Below are 20,997 nucleotides of genomic sequence, written 5' to 3'. Positions count from 1 at the left end.
TACTCTGAAACAGTAAACTCTTTCAGCTCCAGAACAACTCAAACCTCCATTAGTGCTAACAAAGAACTCAGTCATTTGAGGACAACACACTGAGTCGACCTCCAGAAGAAAAAACCTGAACCAAAACACCCCCCAGCCCTCCTCAGCTCAGCAAATAAATCACATCAGGCTTTCCCCTCTGCTTCCCCCTGCCCCACAATTCTAAGTGACTTTCTAGTCTAAAGGCACTCACAAATAGCCACACCGTGCGTTTGTCCAAACAAGCCCAATGAAATCAGACGGCTTCAGAAAGCAACATTTACGCCGTGTGACGGCTGCTGCATCAAACCCTCGCACTAGGAAACTCCTGTTCACTATTGCACACCACGAAACATCTAGGATTATTAACGAAACATAAAAGAAAAATAATGCAAGCTACTGGATTTGAAAACTCAGCCATCCACCTTCGAGGCAGGTGCAGATTCAACTGTACGACCAAGCTTCCAGTTTCAACTGATGGCTGCTGCAAAGCAGCTGTAAAAACGGCCAAAGTTTTGTACTACTCAGTTTTAAGCATTACTTGTGCTTCTCCTGACCCTTCTACACCAAATTATCTATCTTCAGATAATAAAAGCATTACGCTGCAATCTTAGTCGCCAAGGTTTCTCCTAAACCAACTTCTTACTAAAGGGTCTTTGGCCAACGCCACTCTGATCTACTGTTACTTTTCCATCACCATTTTATCTCCACAACTTTATTGTCAAATGTATAAGCTTCGGCCTCTCGCCGTCAATGTTCTGCTATCAAAATACCAAGTCCCTGGTCATGAGGGTACTACAAGTAAAAAAATGGAACCGCTCAACCTTTAGAAACTACAGAATTCAAACATCCAGTGAAATTAAATGGTTTACTACGAGACAGATGACTATTGACAGAAACCAGATTATTAATAAAATTAAAATATCGCATTGCTAGTGGTTTCCACAAGAGAATGACATTCTGAAAAAGCCGAAGACTATCTTGGAAAGAATCAGATGTTGCTAAGGTTTTCTTTCAACAACTCAAGCTCCCACAAAACAAGTAAGGTATTTATGGAAGCAACTGAAGAACATGACAAACAAACAGGCTACAGAAAGCCCCCTGAGCCTAAAGAAGAGATGATCAGTTGAAGAAGTGACCTGTTTCTCACTGTGTTTGTGTTTTGTTCTGTTTTTTAAATCTGCCACATAGGCACCTAGATTAGGCAGCTCCACCAAGCTTTCTCCGCCAGCAAAAGTATTTTCTTGTGCACGCATCACCCTGCAGTCAGGCTTGAAGTCTGGCTGGTTTTAGTTTATTTCTGCTGATACACAGGGAAGATGAACACTAGATATCTGGAATTCATTTTATTTACATTTTCACATCCCTTAACCTAAATATAACCACCCAAATTTTCACAAATGCAGGCAACACAAAACGTGCTCACAAACTGCACAGTGCTCACGAGAACACTGTAGTTCTCCACTATGTTCAACACCTCTTGGACACTTCTCAGCCAGGGGGACTTTGTTCTCCTTCTCTCCTCTCCCACTGCACAGAGCAATCAACCTCACCTAACACTTCATCTACTTCCACAAGTCTGGAGATAAGAAATTCCAGGGGATGAGTCAGCCCCGTGAACCAAAGCAAGCGAAACCAAAAGGGAGCACCTTGGATCACTGGTCCCTGTTGTTGCAACTCCCACGTCAGCATTTTCTGCAGCCCTGGCTCTCAGCACTCTCTTCCTCCAGCCACCCCCACCCTCCCCCCCACCTCACCTCACATGCTCTGCATCTCCCTTTCCACTCCCAGCCTTCCTTTCAACACATCCTCCCCTCCTCCTGTTTGTCCACTCGGGCAATCCCTCCTACAAAATCTCACTTCAAAATGACGACTAACAATATTGCCATGCCATCTGTTTTCGTAACATATCACTCTTCCTACATCTTTTAATTCCTCCTTTTATAGAGAACAGAATTCTTTTGGAGTGAGGACTATCCACCATTACACTGTCTAAACCAACTCATTTCTGTTCTTAAGTCTTTCATCTTTAATATAGCTGTGGTTAAAAACGACTATTTATTTCCTTGATTAGGTTTCCAACTGCTGGCATAAGAACACAAGCTCACCAAAACCTGACATGCTGGCACAACCTCTAAATGCTTAGCAGAGCTTTAGTCTGTTCTTCCCATCTATCCTATGGTGGGCGGTTTTGTTGGTGGGTTTTGGGGGTGTTTCAAGCACCAGACTCAAAACAGAAATCTAGACTGTAAAGGTACTAAATCCATCTCTGCATGGGCATTGCAGGTTCACAAACATACATGTGAATGCACAAATTCCTTAAGAAGCATCCATTAAAAAAAAACATAATAAAGAATGACCTGAATTACCATGGCAAGTTAAATTACTTTATGCACAACATATGCCACTCTTCTGAAGTAAAGAAAACATGGGACAATTTAAAACTGTATTTCTGGTACAGAACACCTTCTTAGTCAAATGACGACTTATATTCAGTTATTTTAGATCATTCCTGTGTTTTCTGTTCAGGTAATACATACCATCAAAAATCAGAAAACACAGACTCAGGATTTGTCACTATTACTTTAGTCATACCATACCCAAGATATCTACATAAAAGTTTTCTAAAAGCTACAAAACAAGCCTTGCTGTAATCAGAAATGAAATGCATCACGTACACATTCACCCCAGAGGACAGCATGTTAAAAAAAGGAAGAGGTAACAACAAAACACACCCTGGAGAGCTCTAAACCAGATTTGGCTGTTATGCAGCGGAGAGAGAAATGAAACTGAAGTGAGGAGAAGCAGCCTTGTGGTAATGCAACACAGAGGCCAGTCACTAGTGGTGCTCCAGAGGTCAACACTGAGGCCAGTATTGCTGAACACCTTCATTAACGGCCTGGACAGCGAACAGGTGTACCCTCAGCAGGTCTGCAGATGATAACATTTGGAGGAGTGCCTTACACACCAGAGGGTTGTGCTGACATTCAGCAGGACCTCGGCAGGCCGGAGAAATGGGCAGAGAGGAATCTCCTGAAGCCCTACAAGGGGAAATGCAAAGTCCTCACGCGGGGAGGAATAACCCCGTCCCTCACTGCGGGCTGGAGGCAGACTGTCTGGAAAGCAGCTCTGCAGAACAGGACCCGGGGTCCTGGGTGAAGCAGCCAGCAACGCGCCTCGGCCACAAAGGCGGCCAACAGTGTCCTGGGCTGCATTAGGAAGAGCACCAGCAGGTCGAGGGACGTGACCCTTTCCCTCTGCTCAGCACTGGTAAGACACATCTGGAGTGCTGGGCCCAGGTCTAGGCTCCCCAGTACAAGGCAAACACGGACATACTGGAGCCCGATTAAGGGCTTGGAGCATCGGACATACAAGGGAAGGCTGTGTGAGCCAGGATTTTGTAGCCTCAAGAAGGACTGGGGGCGGCGGGAAAGAATCTTATCGATGCGTATAAAAACCTGATGGGAAGCAGTAAAAAAGAGTGGGTCTGACTCACCCAAGTGGTGCCCAGTGAACGGACAAGAGGCAACAGGCACAACTGGAAACACAAGAAACTTAAAAAGGAAGTTTTGGGTGGGTTTGGTTTCTTTCTTTCGTGTTTTTTTTTTTTTTCCCCCCTCCTGCTGTTTGTTTTGTTTTTCTATGAGGGTGGTCAAACACTGGAACTTACCCAGACAGGTTGTGGCGTTTCCATCCCTGGAGCTGGTCTAGGTGACCCTGATTTGAGCAGGGCGCCTGGACCAACTAAACGATCTCTAGAGGTCCCTTCCAACCTGAACATTAATCTGAGGGTAAAAAACCCACTTCTGTGGTAGGAAACAGAGGAACAGATAATACTCGCAGCAGAACTGGGTTGGTTTTCCTGCTGCTGTTTACACCTAACAGTAAAGATGATTAAGCCTCAGTACTACAAAGCTAATTCAAACAGCCTAAAAGTCAAAATAGTTGATACCAAGTATTTATAAAACCAGCTTTATTTTACCTCAATGGAAGAAACTGCCAGACAACCTCAGGCTCTACAGTTTTTAATAATGAATATTTACTCATGCATTGCATAAATATTATTACATCGTATCTCGTATGTATGCAAAATCAGAACTACAATAAAATAGGCTCCTCTGTTTCAATATTGTATCAATTAACCCACTCATCCACTTAATTTGGAGCTGTAGATGCATCAGGTCACAACAGCTTTAACATCTCACATGCCTCTGTGCCTAAACAGGAACAGACAGACTATTCTAAATACAAAAAAAACCCAACCCACCAACAACAAAAACCCCAACAAAAAAACCTGCTCTACCATAATAACTGGGTGAGAGGGAAAGATACCATTACTGCGCTTTTCTATTATGTTTTTGTCCTGCCTAACATCTAACGTACATATCAACACCTCACTTTCAAGATGTAAGTCAATAAAACACGCAGAAATACCTTCATCCCCAAGGTCAGCATTACACAACGTGAGTATAAAATGGATCACAACAAGGACACTGAACATGGCTCACATCTCAAAGAACACGTCTTTTTTTCCAACTCGGTAATTAATGCATGAGTAAACTACAATAAGTATTACATTCATTTTCCTAAACATTAAACCCGTTAGAAATTTGTTCTGACGGTCAGAAACACACTTGAGACATGGGAAGACTGTAACCCTAAGCCCATGGAGAAGGGGCAACGAAGAAGTGGGATGTGACATGAGGAAGTCTCGGGGGCAACACGGGCCAGGGGTTAGGACGTTCCCTTCTGCAGCGCAGCACCAGTGCCCGCCGTTGTAGGCAGTTTGTACCACGCTAGCGTAGGACCACCATAAAACCCCCACTTTGCAAGTCCTGCACAAGTCTCCCTTGTGACTACGCCCAGAGGTCTCCCCTCGCACGCTCACCCCTTCGCCACCCGCCCCGCAGGAACACACCTCCTGCTGTGCCGCCTCCACCCCCGCGCCCACAGACTGACTCCCCAGGTGACAACCCAGGAATCATTTACAGCCACATGAAACATCTGAATTCGAATTACTTCACATCTCCAGCTTCTGACTAGCAGCACGAAATTCAGTGGCTTTAATTGTGAAACAACCTTTCCTAATTCTAAGCTGCTGAAATAGGCTGCTGAGTCAGCACCGTATAAAAACTTAAGTCTTACGCTAAAGGGGGAGATGAAAACACAGGAATTTGTGCCCCCCTGTGCTGCACAGTAATCCCACCCCGAAATTCCACTCCCCGTGGCTGAGCGTAGGCTGTATCTAACAGACCCCAGCCTGGCACGAGCAAACCTGTCCCCACGGCATTCCAGAAGTCTGGGCAGAGACCGACTGCTGCTCCTGGCCCCGGCAACTCGGACCCGGGGGTCTCCCTCTTCACCACCTGACGCTGCCCTTGGCAAGCGAGCCCTGGTTTGAACACCTCCCCAGCAACCCACCAGCACAACTGGTCTTGTACCAGACAGCTGCCCTTTTTCCTGACAGAAGCAAGGGGCTCGAGGAACTGGAAGACCAGCAGCCAATTATCTTTCCTAATCACAAAACAACCCCACAGACCTTTACTTCAGCTGATGGCAAACTCCTTCCGTTCACAGCTCAGTCCTTGCACAGTCCTCACCATCCTCCAGGAAACTGTGTGGGCCTGGAAATAACTGGGTTCTCTGGACATACACACACTCTTCACCTTGAAGGTGTACTGATAGCTACACCCACAAGGTACCGCAGGGGTCACAGCATACAGGCCTGTTCTTCTGCCAGAATAAAACACACAGCGCACACCTAGAAACCTGTACCGTGAACTCTGATCTGAGAATCAGAGCTTTTAAAATCTCCAGTTGCTGACACTGCTGAACTGGTAAAGCACGGTAGAGGCGTAAAGCTTTTCCAAGAAACTTCTCTGCCTACATTGTATTTACGTGCACAGGCTACAGGTATTTAGAGGTTCTTATTCGTGAGTGCCTAAATTTTAACCAAACCTTCTGAAGCACAGCAAGTTCTCCACTACTTCAGGGTTCTTTGTTTTCGAGGAGACTTTCACACTTTGAATCAGCCTGTCTCTAGTTAGATGAAGCTAGCCATTTCTCTCCCCCTTCATTGCCAAAAAAAGCTCGTTTCATGACCCCCCGAAATGGAGGTGTTTGTTAACTGACCTGCTCCCGTCTCTCCAATCCCACACGTGGGACCAGTCCGTAAGTATTGCCTCGGGGTTGCTCAGCCACAGCTTTCCAGGCTCAGCTTCTCCTTGTCCACCAAGCATCTCGTAAAAAAAGACGTAATTACAAAAGTTACTGCCTTTGCAAAGTTGTGGGATTCTAACTGGGCAGAAAAGTTCCCCAAGTCATCATACTACCCAATGTTACAGCACCCTCAAACACAGGGCTCAACTGGCGGTTCACAGGAAGGCCAAACACTCCTGCCTCGAGCACAGCCACACTCAGAAGCACGAGGAACACCTTTGGGGGCTGTAGCAGTTTGGGCTGTCTAATTGCAGTCCACGGGCCTCAGTCCGTTAGAGTTTGCATCCAGCAGCGTGCCTGGCTACGTCACCCCTGAGCCATGACTCTTCCCAGTCCTTCTCCCTCCACCTCTACCAGGACAGTTGTTTCAAGGGACACAGGAAAAGTTGTGTTTAAAAAAATCCAAACAAAACCACAAAACAAAATAAAACAAGAGATAATTCTAAAGCCTCACTGATTGATGTGAGCAAGCTTAAAGCTTTGCAGAAACTTCAGGCAAGGCACCTAGAAACTGAAATGGCTATTTTTATCTTCTTTGCTGGAGGCACCTACACAAAACTGTTTAGAAACTCCACCCAAAAGGGAACGATTCCTAGGTACTGCCTTTTTATTTGGGTTGAGGTTTGGGAAACTGTAGAACAGTAGGTACACCAGAGACATCAGAGAGGACTTCTCTGAAGGAAGGTGAGGCTAAGAACGCTTCTGAACACACTGCGAATGGTCAACAGAGCATCAAATTGTGACTGCAGACAGTAAAACAGTGTTGAGTCCTTCATACCAAGTAAAATACCATCTCCCCTCAAAACCCACGCCGACAAGCAGCAAGGGTTACTGACACTGGCATTACTGAAGCTACAGAGAACTGTGCCTACTGCAGCTCAACAGCTGAAATTTTTACCTCACCTACAAAGCCAAAAGCTAGAACATTATCTTCCCATGGAACATGTTTATTTGCCACTTAAGAGGCCACCTGAATTCAAAACTATCGGCTCCGTTCCCGCAGCTTTCAACAGCGAGGGTTCTCCTAAGGAAAACCCACTGTGTGCTGTAAGAAAGCACAACCAGGGGCATTGATTGTCATTTTGCTTCAGTTAAACACAACCGCATCTCCGAGTCCAACGATTCAGCTCTGCCCTCCCTCGCTTCCCAGCGAGGTGACCTCGAGTACGGCGTCACGGCCAAGGTGACAAGTCCCGAAAGCTGCGGCTTCCCAGTTCAGCTCCCAGCCCCCACGGTCTGCAGTTACGGCAAGGGCCGTCAAGCACTTCCCTCCCTCCCTGCCTCCCCCCCCGGCAGCGCCGAGATGAAACCCTCTCACCTCCACCCCGCCGCGGCCGTCCCCGGCAGGCGGCTCTCCGAAGGCACGGGGCGGCCAGGGAAGGGGAGCGGGCCCGGCGGCAGGGACGCAGAGAGCGGGACCGGAGGCCCCGCGGGCGGACGCCGCGTTACCTCGCTCCCCTCCGGGGCCCCGCAGCGGCGCTCCCGCCGGGAGAGGCCTCCCGCCCGCGGGGCTGCAGCTCCCTCGGCCCGGGCCGGGGCTGGTGTCGCGGCAGCCGCAGCGCCGGCCCCGCCGCCGGACGGCGAGGCGGCCCCGGCAGCGCCTCTTCCCCCGGGCTCTCACCGCAAGTGCGAGCGGCGCAAGAGCGCAGGCGCCGGCGCGGCGCGGGGAGGGCGGCCCGGGGCGGGGGGGGTCGGGGGCCGGGGCCAGGGCGGCCCCTCCGCTGCCCGGGGGAGGGCGGGCGCGTCCGGGCCGCGTCTCCCGCCGTGCCGGCGCCGGCGGGACAACGGTCCCGGGGCTGCGAGCGTCCCGCCGGTTGCTTCCGCCTTCGGTCCCCGCTGCGGCGATGAACGCGCTCGCGGGGCGGCGGGCGGGAGGCACGCGCGGCTCCGAGACAAAGCCGCGATCGGGCACAGGGTCATCGGCCACCGCCGGGGGTTGGGGCCTGACCCCCCCCTCTGACGAGGCTGCAGAGCTGGCAGGTAGGAGGTGCCCTTGGGCCAGCGCCTTGTAGCTCCTTTTTAGCTGTTTTTCATCTCAAAACGGAGCGCGCGAGCTGGGGAGGCTCGTGTGGCGCCGTGGGGGATGTGGCTGGGGAGCTGACGTAGGCAGGATCTCCCTGCGGTTCCTTCCCTCGGGCAGAAATCAATCTGAAACTCGACTTTCCCGGGTGAGTTCGCCTTCCCGGTGGCAGCGTGGGATCCAGGAGCAGCGTCGTGAGTGATAAACCTCCTGTTCGCCTCCGTGGTCAGAGCTGAGGCTTCTGCTTACCCGCTTCAAACACCCCCCCCCCCCCGCCCCCCGTTCTTTTTTACCTTCCAATCTAGAATTTATTTTCCTCTGTGAGAGAAGGGGAAAGTACTGTTTCTGTGAGGTACATAGTGGTAAGGGGATGGCACGACTTGCAACTGAGGAAACGGTTTCAACCATTGAGTCTTGACGGTGCTGTAAGCCTTTGTGTTCTGTCTTGACGGTCACTGCTTTTTAAACAAGATCGAGCTTGTTTTATACTTTAGATATAGGGAGGAAAGGATTGTAGAAGAGTTGGATTAGTGGGACAACAAGAGGAGGTGACTCATCCTACTTATGGGAGAGGGAGCGGGGAGAGGCAGTGGTTTGCGGGGGCGTTTTTTGTACTTGGTATTGATGTCCTCAACTTGATTGTCATTTAAAAATGCAGCCAACAAATGAACCAAACCCAAAAACCACAACCAAAACCAACCAACCAACCAAAAAAAACCCATACAAAACCCCAAACTGGTTTGGATTTTGCGTTTCAGTGGGGTTTTTTTCACTATGGTGAAAATTCTTGTTTTAAGACAGCTTATAGTAGCTTCTCAGTACCTCCCTACTTCTGGCAAATTTGGAAAATTCAAGCCTTGTTCTACACCTATTATGTTCTTAAGTTTAGGCTGTAGAAGTTGAAGGCATTTGAACATCTGAAACTTGGGCCATTTTTTGGTTTAAGTGTATGTTTTAAGAAAGTTTTAGTCATGTGTTTAGTGCCATTTGTGTTCAGAAAAATCACAGAATCACACACTCTGCTGACTTGTGCGTCTGTGTATCTCTTTAAATGTGTGTTTTGAAGCTTAATTTGCCTCTGCATAGTTAAAATCTTGATGTTTACCCAAACTGAGTTTTTCGTGAGGCCACTTCACCTCCAGAGCCTGGGAAGCATTTGCTGAAGCAGTGCTGTAGCTGACTCAAAGAAAACTCACTAACAACTCAGTGTTATTAAGCAGGGATTCTGTATTACGGTGCCGGGCAGCACGGGGGATGGCTCCTTCCACCCATGCTCCAACGGGTTAGCAAAACACATCAGTTCCTATACACAAAAATCATACGTTTGTGAAAATGAATTTGTGAAACATACCTTTGTGTAGAAACTGGAGTCAAATTAAAAAAATCCAAAGCCAACTGAAAGACTAGACGAGGTCATAGGCTTTGAGCAGGGAGGTTGGACTGGATGGTCTCCAGAAGCTCCTTCCAACCTCGACTGTTCTGTCAATCTGTTCTGTGACAGAAGAATTGCATTTAATAAACCTGCATTAAAATAGGTTTATCCAACTAGTTTGTATTTCAGATTTTGTTCCTTGTTTTGTTGAAATTTTTTAACTCATTCTCTTGTCTTCAATGACAAGAAGGAATACCTGAGTCATTTCCATGTAGTAGAAATTAATGGAATCAAAGCTAAAAACAAGTTTTCAGCTCTTCCTCAGTGTTGAAAGTTTTACAAGACCTTTTTTAAAGGTGTTTTTTTCTTTTATTTTATTAAGCTATCTTGAATATTCCATAGTAGACTAAACAAATCTAACAGGGAGATGGTCATAGACCTAGGGATTATTAGTCAGATTGTAATAAGTAACATATTGTGCTTTGTTCATTAAACCTGTATGGGAAGGTATGGATGGAAGATTTATGTGCCTGCAAGGCTTGATAGCCCAACCAAAGGACATCTGGCAAAGTAAACAGGACCCGCAGCTGAGGGGGTTGAGTAATCACATTCTTGCATAAGTTCACCCACAGGGCAACGAGGAAGACCTTCAGCCTTCATCCTTACCATCACCAGGAGGCAGAGAAAGACCCCCCAGCAACAGAAGGCACATGCGCAGAGTATCGACCTGATTGCGACATCGCGAATGCAGGAAATGAGACTGTATATAATGTGCTTACACGAGGCGGGAAGTTGCGAGCCGTTGGCGGAGCGCAGACTCCCCGGCCGCCCAGCGCTGCCTTTGCTCTTGTTCGCTTGCTAATATAATAAAATTCGCATTGGATTTTGACACTTTAAATTGTCCGTGTCTCTACCTATCACAAGATGACTGAAGAACTTGCTGAACACTAGAAAAAAGAAAACAAAACCAACCCAAACCCCTCGCTCTTGCCAGATCCAGTCCCTGAGCACCTCATCACACACCTGAGCTCAGCACTGGACACAGCTTAGTGCAAGGCAGCAGCAGCAGCTCATGCTGCTGCAGAGCTACACTTTCAAACCCCAACCTGTTTGTGAGGTAGCAGGGTCTGGTTAAAGCTGTTGGTTCTCTGAGTTCATTGATAACGTCAGAGTTAAAGAAATTATACCGAAGCCATTCAGTACAATACTTGAATGTGTAGTGCGTCAGGCAGAGGGCTTTTGAGCCGTGATTGAGTTGCTTACAAAGAACAGAACCAGGATTACATGGGGCTGTTCTTTGATATTTTGGGATTTTCAGTCCTTTGCCACCCATGTGTGTAATTTTCAGCTACTTTGGTTTTTCTTGTGAATGGACACGGTGAATACCTGGCTATCAGTGCTTTTAAAGCCTTACTAAAGCATTGAGTAATAAATAAATAGGGCTGGTTTTTCTCATGTTGCTACCTCCACATGCAACATTTTGTGATGTCTCGAACAAGGTGACAGTTCTTAAACTTTTGGGGTTTTATGCTTCCTGTACTACTTGTGGCATCCTCAGGCAGAAAGCACGATACCCAGAGCAAAGCAGCAGACTTTTGAACTGGGCTAACTTGGATTCTCCCCTTAGTTCTCTTGCTGCAAAGCACGTTCTAGTTACTCCTCACGGTTAAAAGCTTGGAGGCACAATTACCAGCTGACACAGCTCCCGTGTCGTTTCTCTGTTTTCCCAGATGTTGAAATAATAATGCAGTGCCTCTTTCCTGGAATGATGACCGGGAAAATGCTCACCAGCTGCATGTTATACTGTGTTTTCTTCAGTGTTCTGCAAGTCCAACAAAAATACAGTTTAGTAAACGCTTGTTCCCTGACTGCAGCATGGCCATCCGCACATGTTGTTGCAGCCTGTTGGGTGTTTATTTTTCCATAGGTAAAAATTAGAAGTACTTGATTTTCAGTTATTAGGGCTAAATGATGAGGAAACACATGGAAAAGTTCCACCGTATGTGATAGAAAATGTACCTTAAAAGCGAGAGTGTGGCTGTTTATTTTGGAAAACTCGTTGTCCGTACTTTAAATTCAGGAAATGTGAGTGTGTACTCGCACAGTTGGATACAGCCGTGTTTACTCTGCATTTCTGAAATTACAGTGACTGTATCCAACCTGTTGTGCAGTATCGTGTGGAGTCCCTGGTGCTGCGTATTGCAAAGCCAACGAATTGTGTTCCTGGGACACCCAGCATCCAGCAGCGAGCTCAAGGGAAAGCCCTGCAACGTGCTCCCTCAGTACCGGAGCCAGAATCCCGCTCCTGCGGCAGTGCTGTTCTCGTGTGAGCCTTCCAGCCGTTAGAGCCTTCCGCTGGGATAGCACACAGCTACTGGTTTTCAGCCTGCCTGGGACAGGTTGAAAGCTTAGGGAAGTAAGTGGTTCATCTTTTCTCACAAACTTGAATTCCCTGGAGACTTTAGCATCTTTTCAGAGGGACTGAGAACCCTTGGGTGTCATTGGAAACCAGGGGCAGGTGTGAATAGCACCATTTTCTGCTACACAATAGAGATGATAAAAATCTAATGGGGGGGGGGGGGGGTGTATGCACACACATATACCTATGCACATCAATATCTATTTTTAATTAAACAGAGAATTAGACTCTGTTCTGTTAAAAAAAAAAAAAAAATCAGCTCTGTATGTCCATGTGTGTACAGCTGTCCCATTCTTGTGGTGAGGCCGGTTTTTCCTATTGCTTCAGAATAAGTTAGAATGTCACATAAATGTACTCCCTATTTTCAACACTGGACTGGTATTATTCGGCTGTGTGTTAATAAATGATTGTTGTTCTCTTTTGACAGTTGTAGTTCATTCTGGTCTTAACTATGCAAAATGGAAAGATACAATGAGTTACTGTGTGGCCTCTCTGATGGAGCTTAACAGCGATTCTGTTGATTCGAAATCTCATGGGTCATTATAACGTGTTATTTGTAATTGTACGTAGCTAAGAAATTTTGAATGAGAGTATGTTTGTTTATGGCTGAGATTATAATTGTGACTGTATCCTTGGTAGTGTTACCAGCATTTAATGTGAGTTGGTGGGTTTCCTTGCTCGGGCTGTAAATGAAAGAATTGTCTTCCTATTTCGTTTTCCTCTTTATCAGACAGGATGCATTCCAATCTGGCCGTGCATCTCTCAGAGCCCTTCTTGACTGACTGTACCAGATTAGAGATGATACCCCAGTGTCACCCAGTGGAGGAGCTTTTGTCAAGGTGACGATATCAGGGCTCTGTGACAGGCACTTTCCCTTCCTGTTGGCCGAGCAGCTGAACTTCAACTTGATCTTGTGGTTTCTCTTTTGCTGCATTACGAGCAGACAGAAGGGGGGGAGGTTCAGTCTCCCATTTCCCCATGTTTTTTGATATTTGTCAGACGGCTGAACTTCTGGCAGTTCAGGAAATATTTACACTTTATGCTTTCATGTACACTGAAGGCTCATTTCATCAATAATTCAACTGTGTTTTACTTGTGCAGTTTGGGGATCAAACAGTAACTATCTGTGTGTAACACTTCATTCTTCTTCTGCCTGTAGAGCAGAATGTTTTCCTAGACAAAGAGTCGTCGTTCAGGAGATGAAACTCCCTGACCTGCTTTCTGTTGTTCTCGTTTTATATGAGGTGTCTGCTGGCTGCTTGGTAAGGAAGTAATAAATATGGCCTGGAGCTCTTTCAAATAATTAGCCAGTCACCAGCATACACCTATTTAACGTAAACCACAAACTTCAAGTAAAGAATATTTGCAAGATTTTTAAATGACAATGTTCCTTTAGCATTTACCATTTGGAGAATGAACAGTTAACTCTTGAAGTCCCGTTTCAGTTAACAAGGGTATCTAACCAGTGGGTGAGTGGGGCTGATGAGAACAAAGAACAACAAGCTGTTTACCCTGCCCTTGAGAGCTTTGCCTGCATTCGGGGTTGCTCGTGGTAGTTATGGGAAGAGCCAAACCGTTGGTGCCTGAGGCACCTTGCAAACTAATTTGTCCTCTGAACAGCGATTATCTTAACAGTTCTGGGGTTTGCTTTTACTCCTCACTCTTTAGGTTGGGCTTTTGAACGTGATTTTTTCCTTGGTTCCCTTTGTGGCAGCCTTCAAGAAGAAAGGGTGTGCTGGCGGGAGTGCTGGGAGGGATCTTGGAGCCGAGGACAGCGGTGAAACAGCCCGTGAAGGCTTATGAGCCTGACAAGGCTGTGACTGGAATGCCTGCAGCTCGGCAGTCCGGTCTGGAATTTACAGCTGGTGTTACATGTCGTGACTCCGCTGCTAATTGTTCTGGAAGAGTGCCCTGCACTGAGGTGAGCCTTGCAGGTAAAAATGCAGAAAAACTGTGGAAAAGACACTGTTAATAAAGCATAATCAGATAACACAGTAGTATTATTTGAAACATGTTTAATGTAAATACCTTCACAAAAGCTGGTTTTATTTGTAGTACTGAAAATCAGCAACTTGGGATTTATTTGAAATCCTTTCTTTAAAAAAAAAGTCTTTTATTTTTTATTCTTCCCATGAAAAGAGCATTTGGAGTTGGCATTTCTGTAGAACTCTCTCCAAAAGTAGATTACAGTTGTAAGAGCGGAAATAAAATAAAACAGTGGCTGTTTCATGGTTTTCATAAAAGGAAGAATCAGAAGAATCCAAAAACCAGATAAAATGATCCTAAGCAATCTTGTCATGCTCCTTACACTGCTACCATGCCTAAAGACATTTAAACCAAATTTTCCTTTATTTTAATTCTTAAGAATTTGTGATCACCCTTCCTTTAATTTGTGCTATTTTGGGGTAATGTAAGCAACCTTTTTATTTATTATATGCATTTAAACCCTTAAATAAAATATATTGTCTCAATATAGTAATTTTCGTAAGCAAAGTTGGACTGTGTTTACCAAGAACTAGTACTGGGTTTAGCAGTAAAGATTTTCAGTTTATTTTTAATTTTGTAGGTTGGGGATAACCCTGTCCACAAAGCCAGAGAAACGCTGAAGCGCGCGATAAAACTGGTGAAGGACACAAAACCCGGGGTGCTCACTTGTGTATGGTGATAGGGACAGGCATTAACGGTCTGCCTCTCACAGCGTTTTAAACCGTAGTAGTTCTTCATAGATCTATTTTTCTTTTGTCTCTGCAAGGGAAATTCTTGATACTGAAAGGAGTCTGTGGACCCTCTTTGGGAGGTTGCTTACTGTCTTGCAGGATACGCAAAGTAAATAATATTTATTTCCTTGGAGTTTCTTTTGGGACTCTTAGAAAGAACTTTGAGGGTTTCCTTTCCTTTGAAAATTATGTGGAAGAGAAAGAGGGGGATTTTTTTTTTCAGGTGTGAATTAATGTAAGTCTTCTTTATTGAATTAATATTTTTGTGCCTGCTTCTGATGAGATTTTCTTATTTTGGAAAATAGAGTATTTATGATCCAGTAGGCGTTGCATGTTGATACTCAGAGCAAGGCACTGTTTTTAAGCCTCAAAAGTGGACACAATTCAGAAGCGACCACCAGAGCATACAACGAGATGATCAGGCGGCCTGAAAGACATCCATATAAGTATCTCCCATCTCTCAGTCTAGGATACACTCTGGGCATGGCCATCTCTGGTGTTGGACTTGGGTAAGTTTCCAGCCATGGGAAACAAGGCCTGTCTGGCTGTCCTTCCTTAATAACCTGTGAATCCAGTGAGTGAGTTCAGCCAGATTTCCTGAAAGACTTGAAATTTCAAATATACTAAGTTCATAGTAGCTTCAACAACCAAAAAAAAATTGTTGGAGAAAGGAAGTAAGATCCTGTTGCTGCCTGTAGTGGAAAAAAAGAGCTCTTTCTAGTTGTTGTCTCCTGGGCACTCAGGTTTTGCAGTGACTGGGAGCAGTCATGTCTCTGCCTCCCCAGAGAATCATAGCATTTGTCGTGCCTCTGGCACTCCTTATCTCATGCTGAACGGAAGTTTCTGAGGTTTTGGGCTTTTCCAGCTGAAGGAAGGGAACAGAATTACTAACAACATCCCTGCCTTGCCACCAGGAAACTATAGCTTATAAGTTTCAGGAACTATGTGGAACAGATTTGTGCTTGTTTCCTGGGTCTGATTTCCCACAGCATGTTCGTACTCTTGACAGGAGCCACGAAGGAGCAGTCTTTTAAGACCGGTCCAGAAACAGCAACAAACCCCAAACCTGTTGAACTGAAATGTGAAAAGGTAAAAGGAAAATACTTTGCTTCAAGTGTGTTGGGTGAAATCATGATTATCCTAAAAAAAAACAAACCAAACAAAACAAAGGAAAAAAAAAACAACAACAAAGAAAAAAAGTGTTATGCTTTCTAAAACAAAAAATAGAAACTACATCCGTTAGCTTAGAGATTTACAAGGATCTTTCCCTCAAAACCATGTTTTTACTGACTGATTTGTTCTTGCCTAAATCCCATCTCTTAGTTGTGGGAGGACATTTATGAAATAAGGGACATGTGAACAATCCAGCCTTTTCAGAGAGCCTGGGCTGGGACGTACCGGAACTGCGGAAAGCATAAACAACTTCCGGTGCAGGGGGCATGAACATCTTGCAGGTGCAGGAGAAGAGACAGCCGCCATTAATGACGTAGTTTTAATTCCTGAAGAAGATGGGTGTGAACATCTGTGAACGTGACTTGAACATGACTCGCAATATGGCCAATCGGGTTGGACTATGGGCCGATTATTTGCGATGAAGCCAATCAGTATTTATTGGGTGTGGTCGAGGGTTATATATTGCACTGAAAAACACGGAAATAAAGGTTCACTTGTTAGATCACATTGATCGTGTCAGTGTCCTCACGCAGCTCCCGCACTTAGTTATTGGCTCTATCTGACATAGGGGAATCTTCTAGCAGCTTCGTACAGAAGCCACCCCTGTAGCCCCTCAGCTACCAAAACCTTGCCCGTTACAGTGCCTTCTGTCTGTCCACCCAAGCCAGGATGACGGCAGGAAGCTCCCGCACCTTTCACGAGCTTGGAGGCTGCCGTTCTTCAAGCCGCTGCTCTCTCCCCTCCAGGGACCCGGCCCTGCTCAGCAAATGCCACGCACGGTGGCTGGCTGCTGCTGTGCTCCCGTGACTGCCCTGCGCTCCAGCACGTGAGCAAGGCAAGGCTCCGCCATACAGCTGCAGAAGGCGGACTGGTGAGATGAGGCTGGTGCAGGGCTTCCCAAAGCCGTGGAGAATGACATGTGCGGCTGAGAGCAGGAGCATCCTTCTCTGTCTGGAGCTTCAGCTTGCACGTCCTGGGCCGCACGAACCAGGCGCCCCATCGCCGTTGCCAGGGTTGGCTCGGAAGGGCAACAGACCTCCTAGACAGCGAGGACAGGAAGCCTGCCAGAGGGTGTTGCTGTGGCTGCCCTAGCCAGCGTGGACTGTGCTGCATCTGTGTTTCACTGGGCTTTGTGCAGGGAAGCTGTCCCTGCTTGGGGATGCTTGGCTTGTTTGGCTGCACATCGCTGCTTGCCCGCCGCGGCGATGGCTGGACTGGCTCTTCAACACCCAACAAGTGCGTCCTGCCCAGAGCAGTTATGTTCTCTGGTGTGTGGGTTTTGGGAAGGACCTGGAGGCGAACGGCTGCGGAGAGCAGGGTGGCAGTGAACTTCCCAAAGAGGCCGTGCTGCCACGCTTGCTCTTTTCCTGCTGGCTGTGAGCAGGCAGCGCTCGGAGGCAGGCGCCGCTGCCTGCCACGGGGCCTGCATGCCCTCATCCCGCAGGCAGAGTGTTCAGCAGGGGTCCGTCAGGGGGGTCCGATCCCAGCTTCTGCCTCCCCTCCTGCTTGGAAACCCCCCATGTTGCTGACACCCCCACCTCCACCCCCCCTTGAGAGGCCACCGTGCCCCACACCCAGAAACGGCGGCTCTGTGACATCAGCCCCAGGGCCAAGGGCATCAGAGGCAACGAGACTGCTGCGGGCAGTACGTCGGCGGCTGCGCTGGAGGCAACCAGACCTCCTTCTTGCAGCTGACGCTGACACGTGCCGCTGGCAGCGATGAAAGTGCTCGCCCTCCTCATCCTGCTGGCCGTGTGCCGGCCTGCGCACGGCATGTGGGACAGCTGTGGGTAAGTGGGCCGAGGCTCTGGGAGGGAGCTCGGGCAGCCCTTGACGGGCTTTGCTGGAGGGGGCCCGCGTGTCCCCTGTGGCCACCCCACAGCTTCCCGAACCCCTGTGGGAGCCTCAGCTCCTTGCCAGCACCCAGGCTGCTGGCACAAGCCGTCTACGGGGCTGAAGTGGACAGAGGGCTGGAGGCACAGCCATGGGGTTCCCTGGCCCTGCCGTCCGTGCAGCCCCTCGGGGGGAGGGAAGACGGCTGACCTTCAGCCTCAACAGCAGCACAGCCATCCAGCAGCACACTCATGAGTTTCTTCTTACAGCGGGACCTGCGGGCTCCGGCCCATGGCGGCTCCCTCCGGCACGTCGCGCGTGGTGGGTGGCACGGGTGCCCAGCCAGGGGCCTGGCCCTGGATCGTCAGCATCCAGAACCCCTGGAAAGTGGGCACGGGCCATGTGTGCGGCGGGTCCATCATCAGCCCGCAGTGGGTCCTCACAGCAGCCCACTGCTTCGTCGGGGCCAGGTAAGGAGGAGCAGGGAAGGGGGCTGTCCCCACAGCACCAGCAGGCGCCCTGTCCGCAGCCCCACGAGCTCCTACCATCCCGGTGCCTTGCAGTACGCCCAGTGCCAGGGCACTGGTGAGCCCAGCTGAGAGACTGCTCCGCAGAAGGCTGGGCTCATGCCACCGCTTCCTAGCAGCCTCCAGCTCCACGTTCCTGGTGCCCAAGGCATGCTAGGGCAGTGGCACCCTCCGCAGCTCTGCTTTCCTCCCTGCCTTGGGAAGCAGAAGGCAGGGAACCGCGGGGCTGCTGCAGCACGTGGCTCCGCTCCCTCTCACCGCTCTCTCCATCTGCCTTCCAGGCACGTCACCATGTGGCGCGTGGTGATCGGGGCCACCCACTTGGCTCAGCCGGGCCCTGAGACCCAAGTGCGCAACATCAAGCGGCTGGTGGTTCACGAACACTACCGTAACGGCACGGAGAGGAATGACATCGCCTTGCTGGAACTGGACCAGCCTGTCCAGTGCGGCTACTACGTACAGCTGGCCTGTGTGCCCGACGCCTCGCTGAGAGTGTCAGAGCTGACAAACTGCTACGTCAGCGGGTGGGGTGCCACCACGGCAAGATGTGAGTTCCCAAACAGTGCTCGTGTCCCGAGGGCAAGCTCGGCACACTGGGGAGATGGGCTGGGCTTATGGCAGCAGTGGCGGCGAAAGCCAGAGTTGGGCTGTGGGGATGTACGGCCACGGAGAGATGGGCCCGAGCCATTAGCCAAAGCGAGACGGAAGGGCAAGCCCGGCACAAGGCCTCTGCAGCGGCAAAGGCGAGCCCTAGGGAATGGCTTTGCCCACACAGGGGAGGAGAAGTGGGAACAGAAGGGCTGCTGGCTGCTAACTCCTTCCTGTGCTCACAGCTGGAGGATCGACCGCTGTCCTGCAGGAGGCCCAGGTCCCCCTCATCGATGCCAAGCTCTGCAACAGCAGCCGCTGGTACAGAGGGGCCATCCACCCCCACAACGTGTGTGCCGGCTATCCGCAGGGTGGCATCGACACCTGCCAGGTAGGAGTGTTGTCCGCGCCAGCCCCCAGCAGCACAGGCAGCCCTGTCGCCAGCGCCCAAACGTCCCCTGGCGCGTGCTGCGCTCGGCAAGTCACCCTCCCACCGCTGGGTCCCCACCGCTGTCGGGGCTTGCCTCCCCTTCCCCGTTTGCAGGCCCTTGCCCAGCGCCCGCCTTGTCCCAGAGCCCCGGCACTCTGCCCAGAAAGGCCACCCAGTGCTCTTGCCCCAGCCCAGAGCTCCGGATCCCAGTCCTGGAACGTCCCCCTTCCACACCTCCAGGATCCACTGGGGCAGACAGGAGAGCGCCCGACCTTGCAGGCCCACCAGCCCCTCCCAGACAAGGTCCTACAGGCTCCAGCACCTGAGCAGAGCCTTTCTGGGCAGTGGGTACAGCTCTGGCAGGTGCTGGGAGAGAGAAGGGGCCAGCCACAGTGCTGCCGGGGCCACCCAACAACACTGGAACCCCCTCTCTCTCCTCCGCTCCGCTGCAGGGGGACAGCGGTGGTCCTCTCGTCTGCCAAGACAAGCACGCTGCCTACTTCTGGCTCGTGGGGGTGACCAGCTGGGGGAAAGGCTGCGCCAGAGCCAAGCGGCCCGGAGTCTACACCTCCACGCAGCACTTCTACGACTGGATCCTGGCGCATATGGGACTGCACCCAGCAGGAACGGCTTCTCCAACGCCACAGCCAGTCTTCACCTCAGCCCCCGTGCAGAGGCCAAGGCCGATCCCAACCCAGTCGGGCAGGTTTAGGCCCTGTCAGTTTCCACGGCAGAAGCTGCTGGAATTCTTTAACCTGCTGCAGGAGCTCCTGCAGGTCCTAAGGGGGATAAAGGCTTGAGCAGCAGGAGGAACAGGAGCCAGTGCAGACTGCAGGGTAGCACCACCCTTTCCTCCCGGGGCAAAGCCTGCTGAGATCCAAAGGCAGCCGCAGTGCCAGAGGCCTGCTCTGTCCTGCCCACGCTCCTCTCCGGGCACACACTTGCTGCGCTCGACTTAGTTCTTGAAATAAAGTCACCAGTTGTCACAGTTGACCACGCTTCAGTCCAGTTCAGTCTCCTGTGCAAGGCAAGGACTTCCACGGCAGGCCCTTGCGGCAGGAGGCTGCGGGCAGACAAGTCGGGCACAAAGGGGAAGCGTCACACCAAAGGGCTGAAACGGTGCCTGGGCAGAGGGGAGGAGGCTGGGAGCCCCCATGGGATGGAGAAGACGTGTCACCGAGGCTCGCAAGAGGACAGGAGACAACAACGTGCCACGCAGACAGCTGTGGGGGCACGCGTTAAGGCACGCAAGCCCGTGCTTAGGGCCTGGCTGGGGTGGTTTGACCCTGGTTAGATGGCAGGTGCCCACCAAAGCCACTATCACTCTCCCCCTCCTCAACTGGACAGGGGAGAGAAAAATAGAACAACAGGTTTGTGGGTTGAGATCAGGACAGGGAGATCACTCGGCATTTACCCTCATGGGCAAAACAGACTTGACATGGGAGAACGAATGTCACTTATTACCAATTAACTCAGAGAGAAGCACTGAGAAATAAAACTAAATCTTAAAACACCTTCCCCCCACCCCTCCCTTCTTTCCGGGGCTTAACTTTGATCCCAATTTCTCTCCCTCCTCCCCCCCAGCGGCACGGGGCGGGAGGGAACAGGGAATGGGGGTTGTGGTCAGTTCATCACTGTTGTTCCTGCTGCTCCTTCCTCCTCAGAGGGAGGACTCCTCACA

General features: G+C 49.6%; 1 protein-coding gene across 1 annotated transcript; it reads left to right on the top strand.

Annotated features, from left to right (window-relative positions):
- The first annotated feature begins 17,645 nt into the window (after nt 1-17,645).
- LOC147413643 (acrosin-like) lies at nt 17,646-20,116 on the top strand. Its single transcript, XM_086478441.1, has 5 exons — nt 17,646-17,728; nt 18,041-18,241; nt 18,580-18,845; nt 19,132-19,277; nt 19,769-20,116. The coding sequence occupies exons 1-5, from the start codon at nt 17,658-17,660 to the stop codon at nt 20,114-20,116; spliced, it is 1,032 nt and encodes a 343-aa protein (XP_086334567.1). The 5' UTR covers nt 17,646-17,657.
- The last annotated feature ends 881 nt before the right edge of the window (nt 20,117-20,997 follow it).

Source organism: Leptosomus discolor, chromosome 26, assembly GCF_034619465.1.
Source record: "Leptosomus discolor isolate bLepDis1 chromosome 26, bLepDis1.hap2, whole genome shotgun sequence".
NCBI lineage: Eukaryota > Metazoa > Chordata > Aves > Leptosomiformes > Leptosomidae > Leptosomus > Leptosomus discolor.
The sequence above is the reverse complement of the archived record's forward strand: the minus strand, read 5'-3'. Positions and strand labels throughout refer to the sequence as shown.

Bases quoted from the DNA above. Each gene is read 5' to 3' on its own strand.
- LOC147413643 (XM_086478441.1), top strand. From the start codon at position 17,658: ATGAAAGTGCTCGCCCTCCTCATCCTGCTGGCCGTGTGCCGGCCTGCG. The intron at 17,729-18,040 runs GTAAGTGGGCCG...TTCTTCTTACAG, and splicing joins GGCATGTGGGACAGCTGTGG to CGGGACCTGCGGGCTCCGGC. The intron at 18,242-18,579 runs GTAAGGAGGAGC...TCTGCCTTCCAG, and splicing joins CACTGCTTCGTCGGGGCCAG to GCACGTCACCATGTGGCGCG.